This window comes from Panthera tigris, chromosome F2, assembly GCF_018350195.1.
Source record: "Panthera tigris isolate Pti1 chromosome F2, P.tigris_Pti1_mat1.1, whole genome shotgun sequence".
NCBI lineage: Eukaryota > Metazoa > Chordata > Mammalia > Carnivora > Felidae > Panthera > Panthera tigris.
Window position 1 is genome coordinate 82,839,767 of NC_056676.1, and position 19,514 is coordinate 82,859,280.

The 19,514-nt window shown below is 43.2% G+C and overlaps 1 protein-coding gene across 4 annotated transcripts; it reads right to left on the reverse strand.

The window, feature by feature from the left end:
• Positions 1–327: 327 nt before the first annotated feature.
• On the reverse strand, positions 328–18,960 carry LOC102957739 (zinc finger protein 252-like). 4 transcript variants are annotated; one of them, XM_007094840.2, is made up of 5 exons: positions 18,903–18,951; positions 16,455–16,529; positions 15,942–16,068; positions 15,250–15,363; positions 328–4,459 (listed from the first exon to the last, which is right to left on the reverse strand). In XM_007094840.2, exons 2-5 carry the CDS (start codon positions 16,491–16,493, stop codon positions 2,100–2,102), a joined length of 2,640 nt encoding a protein of 879 aa, XP_007094902.1. In that variant the 5' UTR covers positions 16,494–16,529; positions 18,903–18,951; the 3' UTR covers positions 328–2,099. The 4 variants fall into 4 exon arrangements, with proteins under 4 accessions (XP_007094902.1, XP_042829163.1, XP_042829165.1 ...); XM_042973229.1 differs by having other exon boundaries at positions 16,455–16,547; positions 18,903–18,933; XM_042973231.1 differs by lacking the exon at positions 16,455–16,529 and having other exon boundaries at positions 15,250–15,329; positions 18,903–18,960.
• Positions 18,961–19,514: the final 554 nt, after the last annotated feature.

The window sequence follows — 19,514 nt, forward strand, 5'->3', positions numbered from 1 at the left end:
CCGCATTTAAGTAAAATGTACCATTTGGAATCAGCAGATGGGCCAGCCTTGGGGCTGCAAGCTTCCTACCAGCACTGCCTTCATTCTTGGGGTGCTGGGGTGCAGCAGGTGCTAGCCTGCAGGACTCAGGAGGTATCAAGAGCCTGGGTGGTGGAGCCACACAGAGAGCACTACCACTGAGCAGACTGTGCCTCAGGTCTCACTGTGAAACAGGGTAAATAAAAGTACCTGCGTCACTGAATCGATGTGAGGGCTAAATGAGAAAACCCATGCAAAGCATTAATCACAATGCCTGGCACATGCTAAGGTAAAAAAGTAAAGGTTTATTGACTGAATCACAATTTTCATTCAGCATACAACCATTATTATCACAGTAAATTCATTCCCATTTTCATTTTTTAAGTCAAAGCTATTTGCGGTGAAGTATGCTTAGGAGGATTATCATCAAGAGGCAGATTTTTCTAATCAGCTTTTCAACATTCTAAGAGAAGTAAAGACCACTGCCACTACCATATGGGCAAGAGCCTGGAAAATAAAATCTGAAGTACAGGTCAAGTCAATGTAAGAAAAAAGAATGGAGTCAAATTCTAAGAAAGCTCCTTTAATAAATGGGAAAACTGGAATAATTTTATTAGTGAAAATGACACTATAAAGGAATAAAATGGCCAATTGCTCTCACTTATTCTTTCTTACCCTGATTCTTATATACAAAGCACCATTCCATTATAGCTTATCCCAAATATTAACTGGTCAATCTCCTCTCAAGTGTTTGTTCATATGGCATTCAGATTGTTCATCAAAGACTCTAAGCTACTTTCAGTTGTCAGATTTCAGCTTCTACAACTGTTTCTTACAGACTGCTGTTGCTGAATTTCTATTTATGTATAACCTGTTTCAGACCATTTTGATGTTAATCTTTCCTCCACAAAGAAAGTAGGAAAAAGTGCTAAAGAAGTTTCTGGAGAACAGGGTTCTGAGGATACTGAAGTGAACCACTCATAAGGGAACCTGGGGCAGAAGCACCACAGGCAAGGGTGGCAACTCTGGAAACTGGCTTTAGGAAAACAGAGCTCCCAGGATATTTGTCATCTCAAACATCAAGAACCTAAGGACACTGAGACCTTGCTGACCAACATCACTCTGGAGGACAAAAGGCAGCTTTAAAACATGCACACAAGAGTTCCCAGGCTGACAAACAACTTGCACAATTATCTACCTACCTACCTCACCTGGAATCCTGTCCTCTGGCAGCAGAAGGACCTGCCACTCCTCACCAGAGTCTGCTCAGTGCCAGGCTGCCCAGAACACGGTTATGACCACTCACCTTCTCCCCCGGAGAAACTGATACAGAATACACCAACCTTGGTTTTGAGAACAAAACCTGTTAAGTCATATCCCATATACCACTGTGTGTCAACTTTATGGCTACTTTCCTCCCAATTCACAGGATTTTGTCTTTCCCAATTACCTTGTAGAAAAACCCATTTTACTTGTGTCATTCGACTTCTTAGAAGGATCTTAAAAGTTTCAATCTACACATAGGCCTCATGTCATTCCTTAACAAACTTTACTCAAGCTCATAAGGTTTCTCTCCTGTCTGAATTATCTGATGCTGAAAAGGGATAACATTTTTGAAGTTAAAGGGATATTCCTCACAATAGAACGAAAACATTTTGAAGAGGGCCAAACAAAGAAATCCCAAACTGGCTCTATCATGATTGAAAGTGCAAGGATTCCAGTGAACTTTTCTTGAACCTGAAATAGATGAGTACAAGGAAAGAAAAGCAAGTGACCACATAAAATACCTCACTGCACCTTAAGATCTGGTGCTATGAAAACATGATTTTAAATAAGTATATTTAAGCCGTGCTTGTTTAAAGTACTGAAGCACAGGGCCACCCTCTGAATCTGAGGGAAGGCATGTGACCTTGGAATTTTTAGCACATAATTTTGCAGCCTACCTTTAGTTAACAGCACACTGGGAGATCTTAAATCACTGGAGAGATGAATCTCCAAAATGAAAGCTGTAAAAGTGACAGCTTTCCCATCAGTACATTGCTTCTGATGTAAAACAGGGGAGACTATCGAATAAAGTGGAGTTACTCTCCATTGTGAACTTTACGATGCTGAATGAAAGCTGCCTGTGCACTAAAGAGGGCCCCACAATTAATACACTGATAGGCTTGCTCTCCAGTGTGAATTTTCTCATGACCAGTAAGAGTTATTCTCTGACTAAAAGTTTTCCCACATTCATTACACGTATAAGGTCGTTTTCCACTGTGAACTCTCTGATGACGAATGAGGTGAGAGCTTTGTCGGAAGGATTTTCCACATTCAGTGCATTTGTAGGGTTTCTCTCCTGTGTGAATTCTCTTGTGTTGGATAAGGGACAAGCGTGCACTGAAGGCTTTCTCACATTCATTGCACATATAGGGCTTCTCTCCAGTGTGAATCCTCTGATGCTGAATAAATTGTGAATGCTGACTGAAGGCCTTGCCACACTTCTCACATTCATAAGGCTTCTCCCCTGTATGAATTCTGTGATGCTGGACGAGAGAGGAGCGGACGTTGAAGGCCTTCCCGCAGTCACTGCACTCGTAGGGATTCTCTCCAGTGTGAATCCTTCGATGGCGGACAAGGTGTGCACTCTGGCTGAAGGCTTTTCCACAGTCTCCACACTCATAGGGCTTCTCTCCATTGTGTGTTCTCTCATGTTTAATTAGGGTGGATATCTGCCCAAAGGTTTTCCCACACTCGTTACACTCATAGGGTTTCTCTCCAGTGTGGCTCCTCTGATGCTGAATGAGGTGTGAGCCCTGGCTAAAAGCCTTCCCACATTTGTGACACTCATAGGGCTTTTCACCATTATGGACCCTCTGATGCTGAACAAGGGAAGAGAGCACACTGAAGGCTTTACCACACTCATTACATTCATAGGGCTTCTCACCATTGTGTGTCCTTTGATGATGAATGAGATTAAAACTCTGGCTGAAGGCTTTTCCACACTCATTACACTCATAGGGTTTTTCTCCAGTGTGAATTCGCTGATGCTGAATCAGATGTCCCTTTTGACTGAATGTCTTCCCACACTCATTGCATCCATAAGGTTTTTCTCCAGTGTGAATTCTCTGATGCTGGACAAGGGACAGGCGAGCGCTGAATGATTTTCCACACTCATTGCATATATAAGGCTTCTCACCAGTGTGAATTCTCTTGTGCTGAATGACTTGGGAACGTTGACTGAAGGATTTCCCACATTCATTACACCTATAGGGTTTCTCTCCAGTATGAATTCTCTGATGAACGATAAGGGTTCGGTTCAGGCTAAAGGATTTCCCGCATTCGTTGCATTCATAGGGTTTTTCTCCTGTGTGAATTCTCTGATGTTGAATGAGAGATAATCGTGCACTGAAGGCTTTGCCACACTCCGTACAGTCATAAGGTTTCTCTCCAGAATGAGTTCTCTCATGCTGAAGGAGGTGTGACTGTCTACTAAAAGCCTTCCCACATTCCTTACATGTGTAAGGTTTCTCTCCGCTATGAGTTCTCTGATGATGAATCAGGTTAGAGCTATGACTGAAGGCTTTCCCACACTGATTACACTCATGAGGTTTCTGCCCAGTATGAATCTTAAGATGTTGACTATACGATGAACGTGTACTGAAAGCTTTTCCACATTCACTGCACTCATAAAGTCTTTCTCCAGTGTGAATGTCATGGTGCTGAATGAAGTAGGCATGAGCCCCGGAAGCTTTGTCGCACTCAGCGTAGGTGTGGGGCTTCTCTCCACAGTGAACTCTCTGATGTTGGTTGAAGACAGAGCAGTGGCAGGAAGTTTTTCCACATCCACCACACTCAAAGGGCTTCTCTCTGGTGTGATTACTCCCATGTAGAGAAAGAGCTCTACTCCGGCTGAAAGGTTTTCCACACTCAGTCCACTCGAAGGATTTCTTTGGATTGTTAACCCTCTGACTCTCACCAGGAACTGAACTCTGCCTGGCCACTTTCACAAACACATCTGTCTGACATGATCTTTCTCCTAGATGGAAACATGGGAGATTAATGAGGTCCTGAGTTTGTTGAAAGTCATCTACATGTGGCACATTCTGGTGGAGACTCTCCCCTCTAGACCCTCGATGAAATCCGACAGGGTTTGGGTCTGCAGTGCACTTTACCTCCGTGGAACCGGATATCTGGCCTTCCCCCATGGGGGTTTTCACACGTGTCAGTGTCACCGGTCTGGAATTGTTCTTCTGGGAGAAGGATTTCTTAAGTCTTTCCACTGTAGATTTTCCCCAGTAATTCTTTATCTTTCCCTCAGTTTTACACATTTCTTCAAAATCAGATTCCTTGGATATATTTCTTGCATGTTCTTCTGATTTTGCTCTCTGGGACTCCATTGCTTTGGAAATTTCCTGTTTTGGAGTTAATTCCTTTTTTTCCATTAGAGACTCAAAACCTGAAAGAATGAAGAAAAATGAGTTATGTGTATTCTACTATGGGAAAAAGAATTAGAGCATAAATAGGAACATTTATATGAAACAAGTATCTCCTAGGAGGACACTGGATTTTCAGAATGCAAAAGCAAAAAATGACCTCAATGGGATGAGGAAAGAGGGGAGAGAAGCATTCTATCAAAGCAACAAAAGCTGGTGTGGGGAGGAAGTAAGGAGAAGCCCAAGGTCAAAGTGTTACATCTGCAGACGGGCCAACTAGGCACAGATGGAGCAGAAACGGTGAGGCATGACTTGAGGGCGCTCAGAAAGGTGATGAGGGTAACAGGAGTGGAGGCTCGGAAGGTCACCGCCTCTGCTGATCATGCCATTGCTGCATACTTTGCAAACAAGGTATCTTCTTATAGCTTCTTATAGCTTTCTATAATAGATATTCAAATATCTGTTTAAAAATAAATGAATGATAAATGGCTTATAATGAATAAAGGGTATACAGAGTAATAGATAATGGAAAGATGATTTGATATGGACAAATTGGCTTTATAGAAGCAAATTAGGGTAAATAGAGAAAAATAGATACAAAGAAAAGATACAAAAACAGATACTCATCCAAACAGCAGGCACAGTACAAGGCAGAAAAGCTAAATGTGTGCAACAGTCCATACCACACATTCCCAATGTACAAAAGTACCTGAGTATTGGTAAAAATTGTGATACAACCGAATTCTGAAATTCAATGAAAGGAAATTTACTAAAGACAAAACAAAAATTTCACACTAAACCACTAAATCATGTGGACACAATGACTGTTGGAAGGACAACCCAGGTCAGAACACTGAGAGGGGAGCCCTACTGTGGGATGCCATGAAAGCATAATTGAACCTCTCTTTTGTAAACTAGTTATTATAGAGCTGTAACAGGCTGTTACTTGCAGACTGTTTGGCCAGACAAGGAAACAGAGCTGAAAACGTTGATTAGATGGTGTCTAGCATTGGGCTAAGTCCTTTTAAAAGACTTCAGTGAACTACTCACAATACTTCAAAGGGATTTACTTAAGTATGGAAGCTAAAAACAAACAAACATTTATTCTAGAAACTTATGAGCAGTCTGAAGGGGCAGACTCTGGATGTAAACATCCAGAATTCCTGTGGCTTCTATCAGGAGTATCTGAAGTGTCAAGAGTCCTCAACATCTTAGGAGTGGAGTCTAAAAAGATCTCAGCCGAGAGGTATTATTTCACTGGGTAGGAAATAATGAAGAATGTGAACAAAATGAGAAACCACAGAAGAGGGGTGCCTGGGTGGCTCAGTTGGTTAAGTGTTCGACTCTTGATTTTGGCTCAGGTCATGATCTCACGGTTTGTGGGACTGAGCCCCACTTTGGGCTCTGTGCTCACAGTGTGGAGCCTGCTTGGGATTTTCTCTCTCTCTGTCCCTCCCTGACTTGTGTGCACTCTCTCCCTTTCAAAAACAAACAAACGAACAAACCACAGAATAGAATGATCTGTGGGTCAAGAAGCAACATCTCATGCTGATTCATGCTGCCATTTTCCCTCAGGAATCTAGTGATTCTTGGTTGCCTATTTGTATTTTAACACGAGACAATAAAAAGATGCTTGGGAACTCTGTGTATGAATGGTACTTGTCAAGTGGAGGCACATTTGAGTAAGGTGGTAGTTATAAGGCCAGGGCATCCCCAAATGTCAAAATTTAGAAGTCTTTCCTCTATGGTTGGTTTTTTGAGGCAATCCCCTAACTTTTGCCTTAGATAGATGATGCCTTACTGTTGGGTATTCTTTGTACAAAGTTAGAGGAAGGATGTGTCACTATTAGCTGTTTCTGTATTTACACCTTTTAGTTGGTATCTCAGGATTCAGGTCTTTTTTAAAAAAAAAAAAAAAAACTAAACTAAAAACAACTCTTTATAAGTGGTAGACTGTTTTTCCATCAGGAGGTACAAAATGTCTGGTTGCTTCTCTTTTTTGCAATGTTAGCAGCCATTAGTGATCATTATTTATATTCATTTTTATTAAAAAAAATTTTTTTTTAACGTTTATTTATTTTTGAGACAGAGAGAGACAGAGCATGAATGGGGGAGGGTCAGAGAGAGAGAGGGAGACACAGAATCTGAAACTGGCTCCGGGCTCTGAGCTGTCAGCACAGAGCCCGATGCGGGGCTCGAACTCATGGACCGCGAGATCATGACCTGAGCCGAAGTCGGCCACCTAACCGACTGAGCCACCCAGGCGCCCCTATATTCATTTTTAAATTTGGAATTTTGAAATAGTGATTTCTAATTCTGTCATTCTTTTATTTTTCTTTTATTTTTTTTTTACAGCTGGAAGCTCTATGATGAGAAATTTCTACTCACCAATTGTTCAGTTATCCTGAGGTATAACACATCTTACAAAGGCAGAATAAACACTTGATATATTTATTCACCAGTTTTCAGAATAATGAATCAATTCCCTAGCATTCCTCAAAGGTGACCAATGAGTAGGAAATTACTCTAACAAAGTCTAACTCTAACAGCTTTAACAAAGCCTAAGACCAACCCCTTGACAAGACATGCTAATTCAATGTCATGTTATCTTTCTGCCAAAAGGAGACTTAATCCTCTTTCAAGAGTATGACATCAAATGGAGACTCTATAATGTTTTATCTATAATACTCTCAATTAAATATCAGAAAGTATGTTAAGAAAAAGAATAATGACAAGAAACCAAGAGAAAAAAATACACAATAGAAACAAACCCACAGGTGATTCAGATACTGTCATGAACCAATTTCAAAAGCAAAACTGATTAGTATATATAAGAACATAAAGGGATACAGAATGTGACCAGAAATCAAACGGAAACTGAAATTAAGAGTTCAACAGAGAGTTTCTTAGCAGACAGGACATAATAGAACAGAGGATTACTTAACTGGAAGGTACACAAGTAAAAGTATTCTTAAGTTTCAGATTGAAACACAGAGGGGGAAAAAAGGACAGGAAATATAGAAAAGAGCATAAGAAACAGGTGTGATATGGCAGAACAGTGTAATATATGTATAGTTACAATCCCAGAAAAAGAGGAGAAAAGGAACAGGACAAAAGAAATACCGGCTTCCTCACACCTATCAGAATGGCTAAAATCAACAGCCCAAGAAATAATAGATGCTGGCAAGGATATGGAGAAAAAGGACGTTTGTGCACTGCTGGTGGGAATGTAAGCTGTTGCAGCTGCCCTGGAAAACAGTATGAAGGTTTCTCAGAAAGTTAAAAATAGGACTACCATATGACCTAGCAATTGCACTACTGGGAATTTTCCCAAAGAATACAAAAACACTAATTCAAAGGGATTCATGCACCCCTATGTTTACAGGAGCATTATTTACAATAGCCAAGATACGAAAGCAGCCCGAGTGTCCGTCCATTGATGAATGGATACACATGGTGTATATATGGACAATGGAATATTATTCAGCCATAGAAAAGAATGAAATCTTGTCATTTGTAACGACATGGATAGAGCTAGAGAGTATTATTCTAGGTGAAATAAGTTAGAGAAAAAAAATAACATATGATTTCACTCATATGTGCAATTTATTTTATTTTTCATTTTTTTTTAATTTTAACGTTTATTTTTGAAGGAAAGAGACACAGAGCATGAGCAGGGGAGGGGCAGAGAGAGAGGGAGACACAGAATCCGAAGCAGGCTCCAAGCTCTGAGCCATGAGCACAGAGCCTGATGCGGGGCTCAAACCCACGAACTGTGAGATCATGACCTGAGCTGAAGTAGGATGCTTAGCCAACTGAGCCACCTAGGTGCCCCTCATATGTGCAATTTAAGAAACAAAACAAATGAGCAAAGAAAAACAAAAGAGAGAGAGGCAAATTAAGAAACAGACTCTTAATTATAGAGAACAAACTGATGGTTTCCAGTGGGGAGGTGGGTATGGGGATGGGCTAAATAGGTAATGGGGATGAAGGAGTGCACTTGTTCTGATGAACAGTGGGTGATGTATGGAATTGTTGAATCATTCTATTGTACACCTGAACCTCATATCACACGGTATGCTAGCCAACTGGAATTAAAATAAAAACTTAAAAAAAAATATTAGCTTACAACTTTCCACAACTGACAAAAATCTACAAATCATTGCAAAAAGCTTGAAGAATCATAAGCAATATAAATGCAAAAAGACCCCACACCTGGGTATAACATAATCAAAGTGCTAAAAACTAAAGAAAGAAAATATTTAGAGCAGCAAGAAGAAAAAGACTTATCAACTTAAAAGCAAAATAAGACCGCAGGCTGACTGTTCAACTGTAGAAGTGGAAGGCAGTAGAAAAAAGGGTGTTGTTAACGGGCTGAAGAAAATAAATGACAACACAGATTTCAGCATCTAGCAAAAACAATCTTCAAAACTGAAAGCTAGGAAATTGCATTTCCGGGATGACAGTGTAAAGAACTCACTGGATCCATGTTACAGCAAAACAAAGATGGTAAGAATTATAAAAACAGATGAACACAGGGGAAGGGATAGAAAAATAAGATAATAACAGAGAAGGAGGCAAACCATAAAAGACTCTTAAATATAGAGAACAAACAGGGTTGCTGTAGGGGAGGTGGGTAGGGGGACGGATTAAATGGGCGAAGGGCATTAGGGAGGGCACTTTTTGGGATGTGCACTGGGTGTCATATGTAAGAGATGAATCACTGGGTTCTATTCCTGAAGCCAAGACTACACTGTATGTTAACCACCCTGGATTTAAATTAAAAACAAAAACAAAAAAACAAAAAACAAAAATGACAACAACAAAAAACCAAACTAACAATGATTTAGTCTCCGGAAATTATCCTAAGGGCAAACTGCAAATCAAGAAGCAGTTTTCTTATTCAAGAAAATCTACTAAAATTTGTATGAACACTGAGAATGTAGGGCATTTGAGCCATGACCCACTCTATCTCTACCCACAGCTCAGCCTGACAGATGCTGTACTTGGGTTTGGTGGGGACAGGAAGAAGGGGCCTTTCTCCTTGGCTCCCAGTGAAAGCTTACCACATCTCACCAGGAGGTTAGGCCACGGGTAGTTACCATTCCTTCCAACTCCAAGGCAAAGAGGCAAAAGTCCTGGTGAGTGTGGCTGAGAGGGCAGGGAGTCACCCTGCTGGAGTCAGAACAAACCTCTAACGATGCTTTAAAAATACCACAGCCCAAGTTTAATTGGATCAGACTGCTGAGCTATTTATACCCTCGGGTATTATCAAAACAGTAGAGGGGCGCCTGGGTGGCGCAGTCGGTTAAGCGTCCGACTTCAGCCAGGTCACGATCTCGCGGTCCATGAGTTCGAGCCCCGCGTCAGGCTCTGGGCTGATGGCTCGGAGCCTGGAGCCTGTTTCCGATTCTGTGTCTCCCTCTCTCTCTGCCCCTCCCCCGTTCATGCTCTGTCTCTCTCTGTCCCAAAAATAAATAAAAAACGTGGGAAAAAAAAAAAAAAAAAAAAAAAACAGTAGAGCAATCTTTGTTGCTTTCCTCACATAGGAAATTCCAAGGGATTCAGGAGCTCTGTGCCAGAAATGGGGATGAGAACCAAATATATATTCATTATAAATCACAGTATCACAGATAGGAATATTTTATATGTGACAAAGACAGCACAGAGGAGGTGAGTGAATGCAGAGTGCTGTTGGGAGTCAGAAAATGACAGCAGGTGGCTAATGGAATGTACAGGAACAAATGAAGACAAATGGTAAATAAGAAAGTAAATACAACAAACTCTACATTCATTCTTGTTCTCATTTTTTTTCAATTTTCATAATAGACATAATTAACTATATAAAGTAAGAATTATGAAAACGAATTGTTTCACTTGGAACATACAGAGATGGAACTGTGTAACATTAGCACAAAGAGAGGAAGAGAAAATAAAGCCATGTAGGAGCAACAATTCTACATGCCCCTGGAATTGTTAGTATAAACCAGAAGGAGATTGATAAGTTAAGATGTACCTGGTAAGTTCTGGAGCAACCACGAAGAAACTAAAGGTACTAGGTACGGCCATGTAGCTGAACTCACCATTGGAACGGGACAGGCAGTGATTTGGGCTTCTTCAAGGCCAGGATTTGCCTCCTCTGCTCTTTCTCTGTCTCACAAGCCTGAGGACAGATGTGTTTATGATGTGGAGCATAGAGATGGGGCTGGAGATGAGCATTTGGACATGCTGCTCCAGAGGACGGCAGACAAAACAGATAAACTGGCTTCTGAACAAGCATGTCCAACAGGGAACACACCAAACAGGGACTCTACTACATGAGGAAAAGAAACTTTTATCTGTTCAAGCCAACGTATATATGGTCTATGAAATACTGTCACCTAGTGCCAAGAATGAACATTTCTACATAGGAAGATTTGGGGTGATTTTATTCTCATTGGTGTACTTCTCTACAAGACTATTTTGGTAAGATGATACGTGTTCACTGTATAAAAATACTTTTTTTTTTCTTTTTAGGCAGAGAGAGAGAATTCCAAGCAGGCCCTCAGCTGCACAGCCAATGAAGGGCTTGATCCCACCACTCTGGGATCATGACCTGAGCTGAAATCAAGAGTCAGCCACTCAAAAAACAGTCACCAGTCACCCCTAAAAATAATAAATTATCTTATTTTTTAAGTTTATGTATTTATTTTGAGAGGGAGAGCGAGCAAGCAGGGAAAGGCAGAGAGAGAATTCCAAGCAGGCTCTGCATTATCAATATAAGTCTGGTGTGGGGCTTGAACTCACGAACCATGAGACAAGACCTGAGCTGAAGTTGGAAGCTTAACTGACAGAGTCACCCAGGCACCCCCAAAATAAAACACACATTTCATAGCTTCCTACTCCTCTGGGATCAGAATCACATCTAACACACATCTAACACAGCCTGCTAGGCCCTAATGCAGTCCTGTCTACTTCTCTTTAAATTTTTTTTTTAATGTTTATTTATTTTTTGAGAGACAGAGAGAGAGGCAGAGTGTGAACTGGGAAGGGGCAGAGAGAGAGGGAGACACAGAATCCGAAGCAGGCTCCAGGCTCCAAGTTGTCAACACAGAGCCCAATGAGGGGCTCAAGCCCACGAACGATGAGATCGTGACCTGAGCTGAAGTTGGGACGCTTAACTGACTGAGCCACCCAGGTGCCCCTGTCTACTTCTCTTTAAACATGTGTGTCTCTGTTCTGGTCTGTCCTCCCCTGTACACTATAGGCTCTGACAGCCACGAGGATGCTACCCAGCTTGTTCACCATAAGTAAGCCAGATCATAGCTGAGTGATACATTTGAATTCATACACGTTCTGTGCCCAATTCCCAGCCTGTCCTTGACAAATTCTTCTGCCTGGGTGTCCTTGTCCTTGGACCCCCTTCCCTTTTGCTCAGGTTCTTCTCAGGCTCCTCCTCCTACCTAAGAGGCAAAACCACAGGACCACCAGGACCACCAGACAAGGCCACCAGGAGAAGAAGCATGTTAAATGCTCAGCTGCAGGACGGTGAACATCCCTGAAACTGGGCAGAATGACAAAGTCCATCCTGGTCTCAGGTGGCACAGAGGAAACCACACAGTCTTGGAGCCAAACAGCCATGATTCAAATCCCAGCTACTCCCCAGCTGTGTGTAACTGACTCATCTCTCTGATCATCAACTTCCTCATCTATGAAATAGGGAAAATAATGCTTCTGGCATGGACTCTGAGCCCTCAAGAAATTGTAATGGGAGGTTGCACCAAAGGCCCTTGGAAATCTCCTGGAAGATAAACCACTTCTTACTTCCAGGTAAGGAGATATGACAAAATGGAAGTCATCAGGGGACAATGTTTAACATATTGTGTAACCCACAGAGGGTGGTGCATGTGGAGAAACGAAGGGGGACCCAAAAATAAGTTTAACTGGTTTAATTTCATCAGGCAAAATCTGGGTAAGAGAGTTACAGAGGCATGCTACCACTTAGTTACTTTACAGCACTTCTGCCAACTCTACCCCTTTCCTGCCAGCATGGACTCATTTCCCTATATGCCACCATTCCCACTGTGTGCACCCACATATACAGGAAACTCGATAAATGGACTGTGCAAAATTGCAGGGTACAAGAACAATTTGCAAAAATCAACTATATTTTTATACATAAGTAATGAAGAATTGGAAATACCATGCACAGCAGCATAAAAATAAAAATACTTAGGAATAAATCTGACAAAAGATGTTAAATGCCTCAATGTGGAAAACTAAAATACTACTGAGAAACTGAAACATAAATAAATGGAGACGTACATCTTGTTCATGGGTCAGAAAACACAATATATGTCAATTCTCCCCAAACTGGTCTATAGATTCAAAGCAATCACAATAAAATGCTAGCCGTCTAGCAGGAGCAGAAATCAACAAGCTGATTTTAAAGATCATATGGAAATACAGAAGACCTAGAATAGCCAAAGCAACTCTGAAAATGAAGAACAAAGTTGGAGAATTAATACTACCTGATTTCAAGACTTTTAAGTTTACTTATTTATTTTTGAGCGCACTTGAGTGGGGGAGGAGCAGGGAGAGGGACAGGGAGAGAGGGAGAGAGAGAGAATCTCAAGCAGGCTCCACACTGTCAGCATGGAGCCCAGTGCAAGGCTGGGACTCATGATCCATGAGATTATGACCTGAGCCAAAATCAAGAGTCAGACACTTAGCTGACTGAGCCACCCAGGCACCCCTGATTTCAAGACTTTTCATAAAGCCTCAGTAATCAAAACGGTATGATACTGCAGTAGAGACTGACAATAGACAAACAGAAGACAGCAGAGAGTCCAGAAATAAACCCACACATATATGGACAACTGATTTGTGACAAAAGCACAAAGGCAATACAAGTGGAGAAAAAATGGTTTTGTTTTTTTTTTCAACAAATGGTGCTGAAACAAGTGGATTAACAAATTAAACAAATTAAAACTTGGTGGGGCACTGGGGTGGCTAAGTCAGTTAAGTGTCCAACCGGCTCAGGTCACAATCTCATGGTTCATGATTTTGAGCCCCATGTCGGGCTCTGTGCTGACAGCTCAAAGCCTGGAGCCTGCTTCGGATTCTGCATCTCCCTCTCTCTCTGCTCCTCTCCTGCTCACGCTCTGTCTCTGTCTGTCTCAAAAATAAACATTAAAAACATTTTTTTTAAATAAAAATTAAAAAGCCAAAAAAATTTAGCAACCAGAAAGCAAAAAATCCAGTTAAAAAATAGGCAAAGACATGAACAGACACTTCACCACTGAAAATACACAGAAGGGAAACAAGTACATGGAAAGACAGCTAACATCTTTAATTACTAGAGAAATTAAAATTAAAACCACAATGAGACACCACTACACATCCATCAGAGTGGCTAAAATGAAAAAGATTGATGACACCAAGTATTGATGAGGATGTAGAGAAAATGGAACCCTCATCCATCGCTGGTGGGAATATCAAATGGTGCAACCAGTTTGGAAAAGAGTCTGGCAGTTTCGTAAAAAGTTAAATATATACCTACCATGTAATCCAGCCATTCTATTCCTAGGTATTTATCCAAGAGTAAAGGAAATGAATGGTCATACAGGGGTCTGCATACAAATGTTCACAGCAGCTTTATCTGTTATTAACCCCACACTGGAAACAACCCAAATGTCTGTTAACAGAATTGATAAACAAATTGTGGCATATCCATACAATAAAATACTAATCTAAAAAATAAACAAAATAAAAAATAAAAAAATTAATAAATAAGTTATTGATACATAACGTGGAAGAATATCAAAAGAACTATGTTGAGTCAAAAGATGACAGACAAAAAAAAGAATACATGCTCTATGATTCCAATTATATAAAGCTCTAGGAAATGTAATTTATATAGACAGAAAGCAGATCAGTAATCACTTCACGATAGAGATGGGAAGAAGTGAGAAGGTGGGATTACAAAGAAACAGGAGAAAGTTTTGGGGGTAAAGGATATTCTTGCTATCTCGACTGTGGTGAATAGTTTCACACGTACATACATAATGCACAAATGTTAGCATATTGCACATGTTAAACACGCATGGCATATTAATGCTTAATATACCTTAATAAAGCTGTTTCTAAAAGGGGGAAAAATGCATGGAGTGTGGAGCCAGTATGCCAGAGATCCAACCCAGCTCTTTTCCTGGCCAGCTGTGTGATCTCAGGCCAGCAACTGAATCTCTCGTGCCTCAGTTTCTTGAGCACCAACTGTGAGGACCTTGGAAGATTGCATAAGTGCATGTACTGAGCACAAATGTCCAGGCATTGTTAGCTGCTGTGGTAGCACAGAGGATTCAGCTACACTTACTGTTCACTATTTATATGCCCATACTCTTTGCTACACATGAAGAAACCCTAACTCATGTTTTTCTCCAAGGCCCTGAATCAGCCTGGGAAGTCTAAGTGAGCAATAGCAGGAATGACTCTGGGCAGGAGGGCATATCTCTGGGTGGTCTTTCCAAGCAGCCAAGGCAGAGCTGACCAGCAAGGCCTGAGAAGGAATGGGCAGCCAGGGCAGGGAGTCAGCGCCCCAGAAAGATACCTGAGCTCTTTTCTGGGATCTTTCTGATCATTTCCTAGGGTTAAGGGAACCACGAACTCATTTATGGGTATAGAGAGAAACGAGAAGGCAGAAATGGAGAAGAGGGAAAGCAAAGCCTTGGCAGTGACAAGAGATGTGGCCCAGAGCTCACAGAGAAGGGCCTGGAGAAGTGGCAGCACCTGCCAGCAGGGGCAGGAGAGCATGGGGGCATTCCTGGAGACTTACTTCCACTCCTGTGATTCCGGATCCAGCTCTCCTCAATTCTCAGTGACTGTGGGGCCCATGGTTCTTCCCCCTTCTCCAGCCTGGAGATGACATCAGGTTTGGAACGTTGAAGTCCTGTTCCAGAGAAAGGGAGCAAGACTGACAACTCATCCAAGTCCAGGGCAGGATGGCCCCATGGGCAGCACGTGTGTGCTGGTCATGACCTCCCCTGTCGCCTGGTCTGCTAATCAAGGAGACAGATTCAGGCCTCTGCCCCAGCTGAAAAAAAGTTAAACCCAGCTCTTCTGGGGGCTGTAGATAAGGGACAGAGTTGGGGCCTGAACACATCACACTAGAAGACTCATAGAGTCTTGATGTCTACCAAGGACTGTCTACAAGGACTAAAGGGAAGCAGCACATTGTGGTGTAAGGTAGGGCTCTGAAACCAAATGGATTCAAATCCTAGATCTGTCCCTGACTGCCTGTATGAACTTAAATGAATGATACTCTTCTTCTATACTTCCTACAAGGAAATCAGGGTGTCCATGGCACTGCCTGTCCTCTCCTCTATGCAGACCAGGCCTGCCTGGGACCAGGGTCATAAATGTCTTGCATTCGGGCCCAGGGGATGAGGAGCCTCTTAGCCCCAAGCCTAGCCCCAGTCCCATTCATGAGCAAGGAACCCAGAGCCCAACTTCAGAGAGAAGCCTTACCCAGTGAGACCAGATTTCTGTAGGTTTCCAGCATCACGTCCCTGTAGAGGCCTTTCTGAGCAGGGCCCAGACAGCCCCACTCCTCCCAGGAGAGGAGCACAGCCACGTCCTCAAAGGAAACCGAGACCTGGAATGACGAGATCTTGTTGCAACCCCAGGATCAGGCCCAGGGTGGGTCTGGGGTGTGGAGGAGCCATTAGGCTCAGGATGGGCAAAATCCCTCTGAACGCATGTACCAGACTTATCCTCACAAGAGTGGCCTCTTTGAGGCAGGCACCATTTCCACTTGTCTTTGTCTGCTGAACCCCTGCCCTCCACTGTGTCTGGTCCAGGGATTGGGAAGACACAGTGTGGAGCACATTTCAGGGACCTGAACTCAGGGACCGAGGACACTGGTGAAGACAGGGAGCCAACTACCCTCTGGGACCAGCCCCTCATAGAGAGAACCATGGAGAGACTCCAGCCAAGAAAGGGCTAAGGCCACACAGAGGTGTCTCCATGCATACCACTCACCTGGGGCCCATCAGGAAGGAGCTGCTTGACGGCTATCATTGGATCTCTGAGCTTTTCCCAAGGAGGTGGGCAAAACTGCAGGGAGAGGGAAGACTGTAATGGAGTGTGACCAACCTGCTTTTCTCACAGCAACACTGAGACTTCTGTGCCTGGATCTCAAGAGGTCTATGGCAGCAGACATGGAGTGTGGGGCTGCCAGAAAGCCCTGGGAAGGGCAGGTGGACTAAGCACCCAGTAGTCTCTGAGACTATATCCCCTTGCCCACCATGAGGCCTCCCCAGCAGCCCCTGGTACAACAGCATCCTAAGGCCACCATGTGATGGCCCCAGCAGTGCACCTGGCTGGAGGAACCAATGGGCTGCATCTCAGGCCCTCTTAGGAGGTCCTGGAGAGTGGGCAAACACCTGAGGACAAGCAGACCAGGTTCTTTCTCATGCAGTGCACAACAAGTAGGGAGTCTGACAGACAAAATTTTAAGTGCCTATGACAGGTGACGATAAAGGATAGAAAGAATGAGTAGCATGAGGGCAGTACTTGGTGGTAGGAGATATTTTACAGAGGATAGTCAGGGAAGGCACCTTTGATAAAGCAACATCAAAGGAGAGATCTCACTGTAGTGAGGGCAGGCAATATGTGGATATTAGGGGAGATATATCCTAGGAAGGGGAAAGCACAAGTGCAAAGTTTATGAGGTGCAAGCTCACTTGATGTGTTCAAGTAAGGGCGAGGAGGCCAGAGGGGCTGAAGGGGAGCTGGGGAGGGCACGAGAAAAGAGGGTGGAGAGCCTCATAGACTATAGGATTTGGGCTTTAAATCTGAATGAGATGGGAAGCATCTAGAAGGTCTGGACAGTGATATGACCTTGACAGGTCTTGTGGCCTTTCCAGCTGCTGCTTTGAGAACAGACTGGGGGTGGGGGGTGGGGGCTATCAGGGCCTAAACAGGAAAACCAGTTGGAAGGCTCAGGCTACAATCCACTAGAGGTGACCAGAGTGGTGGCAGTAGCTGATAAGTGATCAGATTCTAGATGCATTTCAAAGGCATACTTAATAGGATTTGCTGATGAATTAGATTTGGGATAAGACATCAAGAATTCTGGGGCGCCTGGGTGGCGCAGTCGGTTAAGCGTCCGACTTCAGCCAGGTCACGATCTCGCGGTCTGTGAGTTCGAGCCCCGCGTCAGGCTCTGGGCTGATGGCCTGGATCCTGGAGCCTGTTTCCGATTCTGTGTCTCCCTCTCTCTCTGCCCCTCCCCCGTTCATGCTCTGTCTCTCTCTGTCCCAAAAATAAATAAAAAACGTTGAAAAAAAAATTAAAAAAAAAAAAAAAAAAAAAAAAAAGACATCAAGAATTCTGGCCCAAGGTATGTATTGAGATGATGACATCTCCATTCACTCAAAAGGATAAGACTGTAGAAGTACATCTGAAGGGTAAAAATTAAAAATTGGTTTTGTATGTGTTGTATTTAAGATGCCTATTAGACTTACAAGTGGAGAATGAGAGCTTTTGCATATATGGGTCCATAATTCAGGAGAAGGGCCGAAGCTGGCTGGGTATACACTGGGAACTGTCAGTATACATATGACATTTAGAACCCCTCCTCTGGTTTTACTACAGGCTGACAGGTGACATGAGGGTTATCACTCTCAGCAAAACCTTCCTAATCAGCCTCTGATACAAAGCTAGCTCCCACCTCCACAGCTCCCCACTCCATGCAAACGAACCCCTTAGTTCAAGTAGAAATGTGTATCGCTGGTAGGTCTGCACTCTGCCTTTGCTTCCAGACTGGCAGGAAGGCATGTAACACTGCTGCTGGAAGCATGGGCTCTGGAAGCTAAGACGGCTGAATTCCAAATTTGGATACACCACCTACTAATGCAAAGGTCCCCCGGTAAGTGACGAGTTTCTACACAGACCTTAAAATGAGAACACTACCGCTATCCTAAGTGACTATTTTGAGAATTAAATGAGGAAAATGTATAAAGTACTTTGTATAATGTTGGCAAACCATAACCAAGAAAAATATAACTAAACCTTAATCACGATCATTAAGGCAATGTTTATTGACCGCCCAACAAATGAATGAACGAACGCCGTGATTGTTCTAGCTCCAGAAAGTGATTCCTGCTTGTCCACTTCAGACCCAGGAACCGAGGTCCCTTCCCTGACAGCTTTAGCAACTCTATCCTTTCACCCAATCTGCTGCGTGAAAAGCACTTTTCCAGAAAAAGCACAATTTGATTCATCCCCTGACCACGTCCCAACCTCGCCTCCTCGTTAAGGCCTTCTTCATCCACGCGGCGACCCAGGGAGCCTGGACGCCACCGAGCGGGTTTCCGCGGGGGCCTCCGCCCTCCCCTGCCCTCCTCCCCACACTCCACGCCACCTCCGCGCGCTACCCACGGCCGCTCAGACACCTCCGCGCCGGCCGCCCTCGCCCAGACTCACTCAGTTCGGACACGGAAGGACGCGCCCCTCGCAGACGCCAGGCCCTGAGCGCCAGAGCGGCCGGACAGGAAGTGCCCGCCCTGAACTTCCGCCGCGCCCTCCATCTCGCCACCAATCGGGTTCCCGGTTCCGGAGGCTGCTCACAGAAGACTCTGCGCTACTGGCAAGTTCCTGGGTCCTGGTCCTGAGTTGGTTGCCAGAAGCAGACTGGCCTTGTGAGAAATGTTAAAAGCTCTTTAGAGAGCTGCGAACTGTCACATGGCGGAAACTCATGAAGAAAGGAAAAGGATCAGAGAAGGAATAAGTGACAGTGAAACAAAATCTTTTATTTTTCTTATTCCCGATTATTCTGAAAGATTATTGTTTTTCAAAGTAATAATAGCAACGATATATTAGGTTATTATAGCACATGGATGAGTAAAATGGAAGACAGCAATGTCATAAGGGATGGGAGGGAGGAATTGGGAATACTTGGTTATAAGTACCTATGCTACCTATGAAGCAGTATAGTGTTACTTGAAAGCCGGCTCAGATTAGTTCTACTAGATATATTTGCTAGATATATTAATATCTATAATATAGATATTACTATAGATATTAATTCTACTAGAT

Coding starts and splice junctions, on each gene's coding strand:
- LOC102957739 (XM_007094840.2), bottom strand. CDS start 16,493: ATGATAGCCGTCAAGCAGCTCCTTCCTGATGGGCCCCAG. Junction 16,069..16,454: donor TCCTTCCTGATGGGCCCCAG/GTGAGTGGTATG, acceptor TCGTCATTCCAG/GTCTCGGTTTCCTTTGAGGA. Junction 4,460..15,249: donor CCGGAATCACAGGAGTGGAA/GTAAGTCTCCAG, acceptor TCATTCTTTCAG/GTTTTGAGTCTCTAATGGAA.